The 15,914-nt window shown below is 46.6% G+C and overlaps 1 protein-coding gene across 3 annotated transcripts in view; it reads right to left on the reverse strand.

Annotated features, from left to right (window-relative positions):
- Positions 1–1,741: 1,741 nt before the first annotated feature.
- Positions 1,742–15,914, reverse strand: part of LOC149308188 (adenylate kinase 8-like) — an 81,047-nt gene continuing 66,874 nt past the window's right edge. For all 3 annotated transcript variants that reach the window (XM_089535278.1, XM_089535279.1, XM_089535280.1), the window contains exons 12-13: positions 3,861–3,941; positions 1,742–2,469 (exon numbers count right to left, since the gene is read on the reverse strand). In XM_089535278.1, coding sequence (XP_089391404.1) covers positions 2,226–2,469; positions 3,861–3,941 — 325 coding nt within the window. In that variant the 3' untranslated portion in view covers positions 1,742–2,225. The remainder of the gene's footprint in view (positions 2,470–3,860; positions 3,942–15,914) is intronic.

The following is a 15,914-nucleotide window of genomic DNA, read 5'->3' on the forward strand; positions in this document are numbered from 1 at the left end:
TAAGGGCTGGGTGGGCAAGCAGCTCCCAACCATCAGTTTCTGTTGAGCATCAGACTAGGACTGGTATGGTGGAGGTTCAGATCCTGACACAGCCACAAATTGATGAACCTTTCCGTTGGATATGGCTTCCTGTTCAGCCTCAAAAGAAGAAGGAGCAAGCCACTAGCCAAATGTGGTAGCCATGGCTCTTCGAGATTGAGCACAATAGGAGGGTGTACTGGTGGGTTGTTGAAGGACCACCCCAAAACCCCTTTGGGAATGGCCTCTTCTGTCCCTGACTGGCCTCCTTGTTATCTTAGTGATCTTGCTTAATGTTTATTTGGCCAGAATCAGATGCTAATCAGGTCAGGCCGGGTCCCAAATTGGTTGTGAAGCATTGCCCTTCCAATTATAAAAGTCTTAATTCCTTCTTTTGCCCGCTGAACCTTTCAAGCATTAATGGGACCTCTTACTATGCAAAATGGATGCAAAGGCCTCTTGCGTTTCCCAGTAATTAAATGAATGTCAATTGTTCTAGTCCTTTCTGAGGGAGAGTCCTACAAGAGTATTAGCATGTTCTGCTAACCCAGGCGGCCTGTATGCCTGGCCGGCAGGAGCCCCTGGGGGTTGACCGCTGACTTGAGACTGGGGGGGCAGATGTGCCCCCTACATCTTAATGAGTGGGGCTGGTTCGCCTCCAGTTTCTTTGCAGCTGGCTGAGCAGAACTAATATTGTGGCCGCATAGAGATGAAAGAACTCTGGAGAGGGCGGTGGTGGTGGAGAGGAATGGCTCTATGGCTAAATTAATTAAGCAGATGTACCTGTCTAATTAAAGAGCTGCTGTCCCCTTTGTAGCCTCCCGTGCGCGGCAAACAGTATTTAAATGCGTGGCCAAGCCATTCTGCCTATCAATATTTAGTAGGAACACTCCGATGGAGGTGATATTAGCAAGATGTACTCCCTATTTATTATTAATAGCAGCCCTTCCAATTTATGCACAGGAGAGGCTGTGTAGCTTTACAACAGGGGGAGGGGCACAGGGGGGCTCGGGTGAGCTGCCATGTGGTGCCCAGGTAAGGGGAGCCCTGTCATGCATCCCCCTGGGCCAAGCCATTGGGACCCTGCCGGGGATGTACTGATATTGTCCCATCTGGCTACAGGGTGGCAGCTCTTGCAGTACTTTCGGCCCATGTAACTGATAGGCAAGAGGGATGGGAGGTGACTAACACTGAATAGCCACACAGGCCACTTGCTGGGCTGACTGGAGGCAGGGAGAGAAGCCCTCTTGTCGGGCTGGGCATGGCCTGGTGATGATGGTATGACTGGAGGTGTGGTTGGGAGCAGCCCAGGCAAAGAGCAAGGGGAGGGGGCGCAAGAGAGGAGGGCCAGGGATGGTCCAAGAGATGGTTCATGAAGCCACAATACTGTGGCATGGAGGGTGGGCCTAAGGGTCTCTTGTTCAGACCTCTGCTTGAAGCTCTTTCAAGGGACACCTCTAGCAGACCTCCAGTCTGTGGGTGTCAGAATTCATGGTTATGATCCTGTCATGATGGTTATTGAATATTGAGTATTTTTGGTTTTCATTATTATCATTCTCACCACAACCTGAGACGTGTATACAGTTCTCTTTCCCTGCCCTTCTTCCATATTCCCCTGTTGCCTCCTTTAGAATCATAGAGTCGGAAGACACCCTTAAGTTTTTTCAGCACAGGATTCTTGCACATGTAAAGAACGATCTGTGACAGTAATATCTGTGTTCAAAGAGTCTTTAATTCCCCACCCTACATCCTCAGACCCAAAACAGAGCAGTCAGATGTCTCTCCTGAGCAGCCACCAAGACAGAAAAGGACGAAATGGGGGTGGCAGAATGTTTTTCTTCCTCCATCTCACTGTCACTGATCTGCTTGGGACTACCAGGACACTAAATTCTATCAGCTGGACGATTAAGAAAGTTAATATTTTTAATTTCCCCAGTAGGTAAAAGGGCTTTAAAAAATCAAATTCCATTTGTGGAGTGAGATCCTGATGCATGGTGACAGCTCTGGCTGTACAAATGTGTATTCTGGCAGCCCTCCTCCATCTTAGAGGGTTCTACTATAGGTCTGAGGATGGGGCTGCCCATGACTTCTGGCCCCCTTTGCAATCAATTTCTGAGTAAAAAGCAATAAATGGAACAAAAGCGTTGCCTACAAATTTTCAAGAAAATGCTCCTAAACACTCTTTAACACTTAGGAAGACTGCACACTCAGAAATCTTTCTGGACGATAGGGAGTGGATTAACAAGGTAGCTCTCTATGTACTCAAAGACCGTCTGGGGATCTTGGTCAGCATTGATAAAAATAGCATCTTCAAAGAATGTCTCCAGGCCTCCAGAAAGCCTGAAGTAGGAGTCCACCTTGAGACTCACGGCCTCTTCCACATCCCTCGGGTGCTGGAGGAGGCGGTCATTGGCGTCCTTTGTGGCGGCTGGCTTGTAGAAAGTGTGGTACCTGGAAATTGGAAGCAGCAAGAGGAGAAAGTTCACAGGAGCTCAGTCCTATCACTGGATGTTGTGGATTTTTAAAAATCATTTCTCTAGCTAGACTACATTATATGGAACGAAGTTTAAACCTAATCTTTGCATGCCCTGAAATGTCAACGTGGCTCCTGTTAGCCAGACCTTCCAACTGTTACTAAACTCTTCTAAAGCTCCTAACAGTCTGGAGACATAGTGCAGATGTTAAAAGATAAGACCGCTTCCCTGCTCCCCAAGAAACAAAAGGAAAAAAAGAGGGAAGAAGGAAGCAAATGTAGGAGCAGTAATAGGTAGAGGTAGGCTGACTTTCCCCTCCTCTGGTAATTTTGAGGATAGGGACACAGAGTGCAGCCTTCCCGTTCCCTTCTCTGCTGGCTGGTGGAGGAGATCATCATGTGCTTCCCTCAACTCCATGGGGCCAGGGCAGCACTCCAAAGTAGCTATGCCGGTTGGGGGATTCAGGGAGTTGTCATCCAGAAAAAACCCTTCCCCAACTGCCAACCTAGTTAGAATCATAGAATCATAAAATAATAGAATTGGAAGAGACCACAAGGGCCATCCAGGCCTACCCCATTCTGCCATGCAGGAAATCTCAATCAAAGCATCTCCGACAGATGGCCCTCCAGCCTCTGCTTAAAGACCTCCAAGGAAGGAGATTCCACCACTCTCCAAGGGAGTGTGTTCCAGTGTTGAACAGCCCTTACTCTCAGGAAGTTCCTCCTAATACTGAGCTGGAATCTCTTTTCCTGGAGCTTGCATCCATTGCTCCATGTCCTAGTCTCTGCAGTAGCAGAAAACAAGCTTGCTCCCTCCTCAGTATGACATCCCTTCAAATATATAAACAGGGCTATCATATCACCTCTTAATCTTCTCTTCTCCAGGCTAAACATCCCCAGCTCCCAAAGTCGTTCCTCATAGGGCATGGTTTCCAGACCCTTCACCATTTTAGTCTCCCTCCTTTGGACACACTCCAGTTTCTCCACATCCTTTTTGAATTGTGATGCCCAAAACTGGACACAATATTTCAGGTGGGGCCTGACCAGAGCAGAATAGAGTGGCACTATTACTTCCCTTGATCTAGACACTATGCTTCTATTGATGCAGTCTAAAATTGTACTGGCTTTTTTAGCTGTCGCATCACACTGTTGACTCATGTTCAACTTGTGGTCTACTTGGACTCCCAGATCTCTTTCACACATAGTCTCTGTTTGTGCCTTTCTGTCCTGCCAGTGACATCCAGCATCACATGAGAAGGCACCCTATTTCCCTTTCATTCCACCCTAACTTTCCACCTCCCATCACATGACAGGCATTTGTAAAAAAATCAACCACCTCCAACCTATGCAGGACATGAGGGCTTCTTACCTTTCCCCAGTGACAGGGTCCACCATGCGGTAGGACAGGCGCTGGATAATTGTGTCAGTTGGGAGCGTCAGGAAAAACACCCTGTTGGGCACAGAAAATATGAGTTACATGGTTGGTGTCATTGGTAGATAAGAAATCTGCTTTCTTCCTACAGGTTTTTCAAAACCATTCTATTTTAAGGTTTGGATTAACAACACAGTGAGTTTTCTTAACCTGGGCAGCACTATTTGTTCATATAGCACAGCAGTGTTTACTTTGACTGGCAGAAGCTCCAACCAGTTACAACTGATAACTGGCCCCTTATAAATGGAGATATTGGGGACTAAGACCTACTGGATGCCAAACATGTGCTCTTCTAGGCAACTCTGGCCCCTCCAGGGGTCATGCCAGCTTTCAGGAGCCCCAGGCAGCATACCCTGTCAATGGCCTCACCTGGTGTCAGTGGGCACCACCAAGCAGCCCCAAACTGTGGGGTTTAAGGCCCCACACAATGGTCAGCATCCTATTAAGGCCATACACAGGCATTGCTGCACTATGTGTGAGGAATGTTTTTTTCAAAGTTGGGGACAGCATGCAATGATAGTCATTTGGCTATGGTTCAGTTACTGGCTGGAAAGAGTCTCTGAGGGTCATCCCTTTTCATCCGGCCCTTACAGCTCAAGAGGTGTACAGTTCATGATTCTGCTTCTTGGATCTGTTTGACACACAGGCCGCATCCACACTGAAGAAATAACCTGGTTTGGCACCGCTTTAAGTATCCTGGCTCAAGGCTATGGGATTCTGGGAGTATGTTGTGGGTCCAGAACTGAGCCACGTAGAATCCCAAAGCCTTGAGCCAGGATACTTAAAGCAGTGCCAAACTGGTTTATTTCTCCAGTGTGGACGCAGCCACAGAGGAGCCACCTGGGAGATTCCCATAGCCTCGTAGACATTACCATCCACGACAGAAGAAAAAGAAAATGAACAAGAAACAACCTCTGGTTCTGATGCTTTGCAAAGAATAGGTACAGTGGCAGATGGCAACTTCGGAGACTGAGCCACAGGGGAACATCGGTGGAAGAAGACAATGGAAATGGGAGAACATAATGGGCTTAATTCCATCAGTGGGTATATGAGGGCTGTGGGCAACCTTCCTACTCAAACTGGGTGCCCTCCAGCTCTGTCTATCCACAACTGGCATCACCCCTAGCCAAATCTGACACATTTGGAAGGTACCAGGCTGGTGAAGGCAAGACTAGCAAGTATGGTGACTCCAAGGCTTCTAGAAAACCATGACTCAGGAGGGAGGGGAACACATGCAGATAAGGTTTCCAAGCCTGGAGGGCAAGGAGAGGAAATGGGCAAAAATAAGTCATTTCAGGAGTCAGGAGGGAGCTGTGGGTGGTGGATCTGGACAAGCGGCTGGACAAGAGAGAGCACTGAGAGGAGACACGATGCAACTGATGTTTTTAAATATCCATTCCAAATTAATGGAAATCAACTTGTATGGGAGCCTTTGTTTTGCAAGCTTTCTTCCTCTCCACGTGGATTGTCTCTGGGCTGCTTTCAAAGCTACGTTGCGCAGCATTTCTGTATTATGTTATTTGGTGTTACATTATTTTGCTTTGGCATGTGTGCCTCCCAAACCGGCGAGTGTACGCTTTAGACATTCACCAAAGAGAACATTTTACATTTACTGGGGAGGATCAGATCAGATGAAAGCCAGAGGTTTTTCTGTGGCACGCGCTGAACAGGTGACAACGAGGCTCCTTTGTACAACTTAAAACTTATGAAAATCATCCTGCTTGCTCTTCAAATGTTTAGAGATAATGACTTCCATTCGCATTGGAGGTCTATGGGGTTTTTTAAACAAAAAATTAAAGTAAAAAAATAACCTGGCATTTAAAAAAAGCTGAAGATCTCAATGATGCCAAAGACAGCAGGAGAATATAAGAGTTTTCAACAGTCTTTTATCCCTTACACTCCAAACATTTTGTTTCTGCTTTGTTTCCGTTGCCCAACAACCGTATGGAAACATGATTGTCAGAATGGGTAACTGGTGCTGATGTGTGTCTGGAGATGAATATTCCAGCAGAGGAAGGGAAAGACAGTGGGGCGAGGGGCGGGGGCCTGCTTATACAGCCTCGATAATTGATACGGCTCCCCCATTATATTCCAAAATAAACAAAACCAAAGAGAAAAGGATGATAACCCAGTGGATCAAGAATCCTTGTCACAACTCACAAGCCGCGAATGTGAGGAAGAGGGGCGGGTGATGTAGTGTGAAGCTGAGATGGAAGAGCCACGCAAAAAAAAAAAAAAAAGCATCCACTGCACTTAAAAAGCTGCCAGGAAAATGAACCTTGGAAGGAAGCACCTTATTGGAAGCACTGTCCTTTTTTCTTTTTAAAAAAGAGAGGAGATGCATCTTATTATTCAGTCTGGTGTCAGCATTAAAGACAGGTGGAGGGGGAGGGAAGGGGGGAAATTGTGTTGCAGAAAGCAAATGGGGGTGAGCCTTCTTTCCTTCCTTGCCTCCTTGTTTTTCTTCTTTTCTTCCCTCTTTCCACAGATGTGAACACTGCCTAAAATGCCACAACCAAGTGGGGCCTTTTCCTAGCTAGTTGAAAGCACATAGTTGCCTCCCTGGTAGCTGATCATTTGGTCTTGGAGAACCCTGGAGGGAGGATTACACAGCTGAGGATGGGGAGATGTTCATTTCTTTTCTTAAGTTGCATCCTGCCTTTAAAAAAAACAAACCTTCCAGCAAGTTAAACACAACATTTTAAACAAACATAGCATTATATTGTCAAATACAAGGAAAGATTTTAAGAACAAACGCAAACACAGTATAGCAAGAATGAGAGTGAGAGGCCGAGAGAGTGTGATTTGCTCAATATCCCACAGCTGGTCTCCTTGGCTGAGTAACAATTTGAACCCTGGACTCCCAGAGTCCAAGTCCAATGTTCCATTTCAATGGGTCCAAACAGTAAAGCAGTAACTGGAATGAAATTCCCAGGCCCCGAAATCCTTTTGTTGTACAAGGACACATCTTCCCCTGGTGCCTCTGAATGTAGCAGGATGGCCCTCCAGAGGTTGCCAGGTTCTGGTTCCTGAAACAGGGATCTGTTGTGCTAAGTATGCAGGGGTTGTTGTGGTTGTTTTGACAATGTGCAATGGTCACAGCCAACGTCCATTTTAGTGTAGTGTAAATACTCACATGTGGAGATACACTAAAATAGCAACATTGTGTAACAAACCTCAATGATTGGCTGCCACTACACAAGGTGCAACTGCAGTGTAAAGTATGGGATACATAACCACAATGCATAGTCACAATGCATCATGCACAACATTCATGCTGTCTGTGCAGCTCTACTTCTGCCACTATCAGCAGAACATGGCCATTGGGCAATGGTGATGTTTTGGCCCTGCAAGCACCACATGACTTACACGTGTGCATATCTCCAAGTGAATTTCTGTCACAGCCTTTGTGCATTGCCTTGTGCATTGTACATAGCAGCTGTACCATGGGTTGTTAGCCATGTGCAGTGGCCATTGATCCACACACATTCTGCTAGATTGGTGCTCAGTGTAGGGGGTTGCATAACAATCCCATCCATGGACATTTTTGCTGCCCTAAAAAAGTAGGATCTCAATCAAAGCCCATCCAGATGGGGCTGCCCTTGCTGGTGAAAGCATCTCAGACCACTGGTGTCCTCCACCCCAAAAAAGGCACTTCAGGAGAGAGAGGGGTGTCTACCAATCCCTCAAGTATCCAATTCCCAAGCAGCTTAAGACATGATGCTTCAGCACCACAGCCTTCAGCAGACGAGGCTGAAGAGATAGACTGGCAACTGGTGGAAAGCCCATCAAATGGCTCTCATCTGTACCAGTCATTTAATTTTGAGCTGGGGAACAAATTGATGGACTATTAAGCCCATCATTCCTCCCAGCAGGCCAGGCTGGCTGGGGCTTCTATGAGCTGGAATCAAACAGCTGTGAGGGTGAGGCAGAGGCAGATTCCTCCACCCTGGACCCAGTCTGAGCTGGCAATCTGGTGGCAGCCTTTTGTCCCAGTTCCCTCCATCCGAGCACCGGAGAATATGGGGCCTGTGTCAACAGTGGGTTTAGCCAGGATACTGAGGCCCCAATGAATCCTGGTTCCAGCCTTGGTGCAAAAGGAAAGGATATTTTGTGCTCAGACTAGGAAACGGAAATGTTCTCCCAAGGCAATCTGAACCCATTTCAAATGCAGCATCTTAACTTTCTTTTATGGTGAAGCTGCAAGTTTTGAAAATAGAAAGCCATTCATCTTGCCTCCCTCTTTTGCTAAAAGAGCCCATCTATCTTCCCTTTGGCACACAGGGACCAGCTGCCCCCAGCCCATTTTGCCTGCTCGGCACTGCGTCCTTGTTGTTCTTATTATTATTTTGAAGTGAGGCTCCCACTGACTGTCCCTGGCTTAAAACAGAGCATAATTGATCAAACCAAGCCTGCCCCAGCTGGCCCACACCTTCTCCAGGGGCAAAGGAGAGAGAGAGAGAGAAAGGAGGAGAGGGCAGAAATAAGCTTCCAAGGACTGCTCACTGCTGACTTGCCAGAGGTTCCTACACTGCCTTTGCTGCAGCTCATGAGAATATGGCTAGGGATAGGAGAGAATCCTATTTATGCCCATTTGTTTCTAATCAACATGTATCGAAATTAGCAAGAAGAATTAAAGCAACATTTACACACTTGTCTGCCCTTTGTATGTCAGCTGAGAAGGAAAGTATCAGGATGGTTCCCTCAGTGTCCTTCAGCTTGCCTGCCATAGTTAATAGTTAATAGCGCTCACTTTGCTTACTTGCAACATATTATATGGCATTAATACTGGATGATGGGACAAGTGGTTATAAGTTAATTGCTAAGGCGGTTGTTGCACACACATTCCTTTTGAGGCCAACAAGCAGATGCGAGGGAAGGAGAGGCTGTGCTGGGAGCTACAAGATCAGTTCCAGGAGAACAGATGGTCCGGGGTGAAAGGAGAGGCGACCCTGGGAAAAGTGAGCTTGTTTGGTTTTATGGGTGAATGGGTGTCTGGCCACATGAAATGTGAATTATTGGCTGTTTTAATTATATGGTGTTAGTACTGGCTTCTCAGTCCTGACAACATATGTCTACTGAAAACACCTTTGGTTTTCTGAATAACCACGGTTTGGAGATGCTGCCATTCCCTGAAAACTGTTTGGTGGCCACCCTGTCAATGGCTGAAGGACTGTAGTGGTACCAGCAGGTGCCCCAGCTTCTCAGAGAATGGTAGAGAGCGGGAAGGTGTGTGTCAACGGTCCCATGCAAAACTTGGAGAAGGAAAAATACAAAGCCAAATTTCAAGAGGAAGTGAAGTTGTTGTGGAGCCTGGTGCAGGCGCTAATGTCAGAGAGAGATGGAAGAGGCTGGGCAGTGATGGACGAGACACCTGGACACCGGGGACCAACGATCTTCCCTGGCAGGATGGGCAAGCAGGCAGCCGCTGGAGATAGTCCTATCGTCACCACCAGCACTGCATCTGCAGCCCCAGATGATACCACAGCCATCACTAGTGGTCTCTTCCAACTCTATGATTCTATGATTTTAGGCAGAGATTTGGAAGAATGTGACACACAGAAGCAGAACTATCCAAATAATTCTACAAGGAATTGATTCCAAGCAGCCTTCTCTTTAATCCCCACCCCAGATTATGAGGCACAGCAAGAGGGACAAGAACCTAATAATAATAACAACAACAACAACAACAACAACAATAATAATAATAATACCTCTGAAGTCATGGGGGGGGCTTCTGTGGATGGAAGAGTTCCTGTCAATTCTCAGAGACCTATGGTGGTCATAGGTGATTCCCTGTTATGCGGGACAAAAGTTGTGGGGTGCAAGTCTGCTAAGATGTCTCAAGAGAGATCTCCCAGAGGTGATCAGTGTTGTAACACAGAGGCTGACAAGACTCATCAAGTCCACTGACTGTTACACCTTCCTTCAGATCCACGTAGGAACAAATGATTCTGAAGATGTAGCCCAGAATGTATTGCAAGGGCTCTTGGGGTGCAGGTTGTAATTTCATTGCTCCTTCCTGTTGAAGGACGTGATCCAGAAAGAAGGAGAAGAATCCTAGAAATAAATGTGGCTCCACAGGTGGTGCCATAATGGATTGTGCCTCACAGCAGTTGTTAATAATGTGTTTGATTGGAGTTTCACCAAAAAAAATCCAATCAGGAAGGTTTTAAACGGAGTGATATGGGAAGGAAGAACCTCAAGCTTCCTAAGTCCCCAGCCCAGCATTCTCTAACTACTAATGCACACTCTCAATGTTCTCAATGCTTGCAGCTTCTGTTACTTGAAAGCACACTTGTCCCTTTACATTTGCAGAGGTTAGGGGCGTAGGACTCCCATGAATGTGGAAAAACCGCAAATAACAAAAAACACTATGTTTTTACCTGAGAGAACACCTCTCTATGAATCTCTAGGTCCTCTAGAGCAACTCTGTAGTCAACATCTGTCAGACATAGACTATAACATTGTGCTGGAGGAACTACAAATGCCTAGCGGAGTGTTCTCTCTAGGAATATCTAGGCCCTTCAGTGTGATGTTGACCACAGAGATTCCTAAAGAGAACATATTAATAAAATCCACTGATAATCAAAGCTGCAAATGTGGGAAGATGAGTGTGCTTGATAATTGCAAAGCACTGGCTACAACAAAAGCCCTGTCATTGCAATCAAAATGAAAGGGTGGTCCTTTACTTTTCTTTCCCCAAAATGGTTCTGGAAGAAGGTTTGTGAGATCTCAGCTATGTCCCTTAATATTTTAACAGGTCAACTGGTAACTACTATAGCGTGTAGAAGGCATATCCAGGGCTAACAATGAATCCCACTGTGAGAGAAAAGCAGGATAGAAATCCTTGAAAGAATTAAATCATGGCCATAGAGCGAAGTACAATAACATCCAAAATCCACAAAACAGTGTTAACGTCATGGGCCAACCAAAATGCACAAGACACATTTTGGTTGGCCAATAAAGGGTATCATTGTGATGGCGAAAGCTTTCACAGCCAACATCCATAGTTGTTGTTGGGGTTTTTGTGTGTGTGGGGGGGGGGGGTTTGAGCTATGTGGCCGTGTTCTAGAAGAATTTATTCCTGATGTTTCGCCAGCATCTCTGGCTATGGGCACCATCAGAGAAATTGCTGTTTTGTGGATTTTGGGATGTTATAGTATGAGGCTTCTGGTCACCTGTCAACTTATGGTGGCCCTCTGACATTTGCTGGATTTTCTCGGCCCGGTTCCTTCCTCCGAAACCATCGCTGGTCTCCCCTCCAAAGCCCTAACTGGGGCTGCTCTTGCACAGCTTCCAAGATTAAACGGGATTTTAACAGTGCCCTCGGGATATTTAGGCCCCTGGTAACTGCCATTACCATCGCCATGATGATTATTGCTGTTTGCTGCTGTTATTCAGAAACATACACACTGCAAAGGTGAGCAAAAGCAAAAGAGCTGATGAAGTGTCACTTTTACGAACGTGTAAAAAAGCAACCAATTTCCTAATAGCTAAGGAATACATTTCCTTCCCTCCCCCCTCAACACCTCTTTTAAATCCTGTCAAACCAGAACCTCTCCGATCTAATCGGGTCCGCTTGTGGGGACGGGGGGGATAAATAAATCCTATTAAATATTTATATTCCCTGGTGTTAATTAAGGAAAAAGGTGTGGGGGGGCGGTTTGGAAAGAGTCCATCAAGAGGACCCCGATATGTTGAGGGAGAAGCGGAGGAAGCCATCTCACAACGAACCCCCGTCAGGTGCTGCGTTAAGTGTTTCCAAAACAGGGTGCTGAATATTTTATGAATATTTGTCATAAGACAGAAATAATAACCACCGCGCGGAGCTATTAGGATTAATATTTATGGGGCCTGCCATGAAATATGCATAGGGCGGCGGGAAAGAGGAGGAGATGATGATGATGAAGAAGAAGAAGATGGAAGGAGCTGAAGCTTGGCTACGGAGCTGAAAGGCAGCCTGACGAGGAGCCTCCCATCACTCTGACAGACGCCCTTCACGATGAAGACCACGGTGACGACGACGTCTGGCCCGAGGCGCCTCGGTCGGCCTCCTCTTCCTCTTCCTCCCCTTCGTTTAACACCCTTCCCCCCCCTTTTTTCAGGCCTCTTTACGGGTGATGAGAGGCTCCGCCAGCCCCGCTGGATAATGCATGAGGCAATTAAGCGAAGTGTGAGCGGAGATGCCGCAACGCGTCGAGACAAGCGGCATTTAGCTGAAGGGAGACGACGACGACGCTAATTGCGGGCCTTCCATCTCAGCGGCCCAGGCGTAGGGTGAGGCAGGCTGAGGCCGGAGGCCCACGAAGGAAACTCCCTTCCTGCGGTGGCATGGTTTCCAGACCCTTCACCATTTTAGTGCCCTCCTTTGGACACACTCCAGTTTCTCTATGTCCTTTTTGAATTGTGGTGCCCAGAACTGGACACAATATTCCAAGTGGGGCCTGACCAAGGCAGAATCACTGTTCTCTCTCCTTTTGTTTCATGTCTTTTTGTAGACTGTAAGCCTGAGGGCAGGGAAATGGCTAATTAACAATTTGCTCTGGCGGAAGAGCCGCGGTATAAAAACTATGAATGGATGAGTAAATGAATGAAGGCAGGAAGTTCTCCTGAAGAAACAACTCCTTCAACCTCAGAGGATGGCAAAGGCAAACCCCCTCTGAAGAAATTTGCCAAGAAAACCCTTTGATAGGTCACCTTAGGGCAAGGTGACCAAATGTCATAACCACAAAGGAGGGTATGTCACCACAAAAGTCAAGGACGTTTAAGAAAAATGTAGGTCATTCCAAAATAAAAACTAAATACACTAATATAAATATAAATTCATGCTTCTTAGTCATGCTCAAAATAGAGGACATTTCGGGATTCTTCCTGGACAGAAGGTTGAAATGTAGGACACGTCCTGGAAAAGGAGAATAGCTGGTCACCCTGCCTTAGGGTCACCATAAATCAAAACTGACTTGGAGGCACACAACAATGAAGAGCAAACCAGATGGAGCCCCTCTTTCCCTGACTGGCTGAGGCCCGGGCACCATGGCCAGCTCCTTTGTGCAGGCACCGTCCCAATCAGCGTCTGATCAGGAATTGAGGCCACAGATTGGCCAAGTCCCCATGGCTATGGACCCTCCGAGGTAGTCCAATGTGGTTGTATGCTAGCCTCACTCAGAATAAATGGGGGCCCATGGAGAGTAAGAACTAGTAAAACGGCAGCTTAAACAGAAGCAAGCCTTTGGGCTGCCCTCCATTTCCCCCTCCATTGAAAGGGCAGCTGCATTCCTAACATTTGCAGGAATGTGTGCAAATGGGGAGCAGAGGGACACAGTTTCCTTTTACAAAGACTTTTAAAAACACTGTTGACGACGTTTGCAAAAGCGGCAAGGCGCTTTGGCCCAATGACTTATTCTCTGCTGTTTTAAGGCAGTGCATAATGTCACTTGGAACTGATGGAAATGAAACTGTTCCCTGTGCAAACAGTCCCTCCTTTCTGATGGAATGATTTTGGCAGATGAGAGAGCTGAATTTCTTCTAGAGTTTCACAGACCAAAAAAAAAAAAAAACCTAACTGAGAAGCAAATTACTCTGATCCAACTAGAAATACACCCACGAAGGGACCCAGCAGGCTATATGCCTGTTGATCTGTCCAGCAGTGCCACTAAACAGAGATGATGGGAAAGTTTTCAGGTCTCTCTGTCTCAACTGGGCTTGGACTGGGTCCCCTTCAAGCAGCAGTGAAGGTGTCCAAGTGACCACATCTGGACACTTCCTAGGCATTCCTGTTTCAATGAAATACTGCTGGAAATAGAGCACCAACTGGCTAGTGCCCATAGTGTGACTGAACCAAGTCCCCCTGCAGTCCTCTGATTAAACGCAGAATGAGATCTCCTGCTGTGCCCAGTATGCCTTTGCCATGGGAACTGGCTGCAATGAAAGAAGACCAGCAAAAAAACAGGCTTGACAAGCTTTTGAAGCTCACTAAATAAAACTGACTGTACAGGCTCTGAAATGTATTAATAGTAACAATGAAGTGTGAAGAAGAAAGTGATCATCTGGTTTCCTGATGTGGAAAAAAGCACCAGTGCCACTACACAGACCTTGGGATGAACCGAGGTGTCTAGGACAGTGACAGGACAATTCCCTTCTCATTCTTTCTGAGTGGCTGGCCCTTCAAGGAAGATCAGTGGTCAGCAGTCAAAGGAAAAAGCAAAGGAAGGGGTCTGTGAAGGCTCCCTCCCTCAGAGGAGTGGACGGGGCAACACTAAAAGGCTCTTGATGGGATGGGACTTTCCCCCTTGCTCAAAATGTCCATGGCAGAAGGTCAAACTTTCAGCTCCCTTTGCCCACGCTAACTGCATTGTTCCAAGCTCTGCTTCACTGTTCCTGGCATTAGGTGGCAACAGAACTGGCTGGGAGGCCCCCAGGTGGCAACTACTTTAAATGTCACTCTGGCTTACAAGTTATCCAGGGCTGGAGAGTCCCGATCCCCCTTCTCTGTTTTATGAAGGAGAATTTCCTGCTGCTTTGGGCTCTGTTGGACCTCTAGATCCATTTTCATTGCTGCTAAATGGTGCACAAAACCCACTTCAGGGTGTCCTTCCTCCAGGGAGAGGGATTCCAATGCCCCACAAAGTCTCTTTCCTGAAGTGCACAATCCATATCACTCTTCACTGTTGGGTAATGTCACCTGCACAGGAGTAAACAAGATTCCACGGTTCCAGCCACTTACCACATGCTCTCTTTGTTCTAAAAGAAACAAATACATTGCATGTCTTGTTGGGACAGAAAAAATATCCTAGCACAGCAACTGTTTTTTATTTTTTGCTTCTGGAGTATTTTGAGGCTCAGATGGTACAATATATTAGGGTGCACACAAAATTTTGCTCCTGGGGTGGGCAAACAATCCCAGTCTGACTTGGGTTCCTTTCCCCCCTTGCCACAACATCTCCATTTCATGTCTATTTTCTGCCTCAGGGTTTCTGGAAACTGCAAAACACACTTTGTCTATGGAACATATACCTTCAGCCCACAGACTGGACATGATATTGGAAGTCTCACTGGGGTCAGGTTGTAACAGTGTAAATGCTGTTTTTGGAATCCTTTTTTTCCCCTCTGCAAATCTTTGCAGCCAAGGAAACATGCCTCTCATCTGCCTAAAGACTCTCTTGTCCTCTCATGGATTTTTCCAGCCTTCACTCTTAGGAGAATACGAGCTAAACTGCCAGAATGTTATGTTTTGTTCTACATTCTGGTTATTTAAAATATTTAAGAGTAACTTTATTTATTTAAAACCTTTCTATCTTGCCCTTCCCCAAGGACAAGGAGTCTTGGGACAAGAGCAGTGCCTTCAATTGCGCATGTCCGCGTGTGTGGCTGACCTGATGCCCATGGCTTTGAAATAGCTGTTGCAGACCCTTTGGGTTGAGCTGAGATGGGATGGGGTGGGAGTCCCACCAGCTCCCTCCTCCTCCTCTCAAGCATCACTGGGGACTCAGCCTCAGCCTCAGGGCTCACTCAGGCCCTGAAATCCCAGGTTCCCATGCCAGGTTCTAGACTGACTGCCCGCTATGAACCTATTATGCACCCTTGATCTGTCTAGTTCTCAGTCATAGCAAATGTTCCCTTAAAGTCAGCACAACTGATGGAAATGCAAAAGATGCAGAGAAATGTGTTTGTGTTTTCTGGAACGCAATATGTTAGCTGCATTAAAAGAAAAAACCCTTTTCTGTCATCTGCACTCTTCTGGCTGCCATATGTATCTCTCCAGCTCATCAAGACTACTATCCCGAGAGTCCCAGTCATCAGATTTTCTCTGATCTGCTTATTACATAGCAACTAAATGTTTCACAAAGTCATTTCCTAGAGAAATATTTACAGCCCCCCACCCCCCATGTTTATGGAGCCCTCTGTCACGATCAAGGTTTTACGAGCACTCTGCATACAAGTCTGAATTTAAAAACATAATTCTTGATCTAGCAAACCTCTACTTGAGAA

The sequence above is a fragment of the Sceloporus occidentalis genome, unplaced genomic scaffold, assembly GCF_023333645.1.
Source record: "Sceloporus occidentalis isolate IW3139 unplaced genomic scaffold, rSceOcc1.0.p SCAF_8, whole genome shotgun sequence".
Lineage (NCBI taxonomy): Eukaryota > Metazoa > Chordata > Lepidosauria > Squamata > Phrynosomatidae > Sceloporus > Sceloporus occidentalis.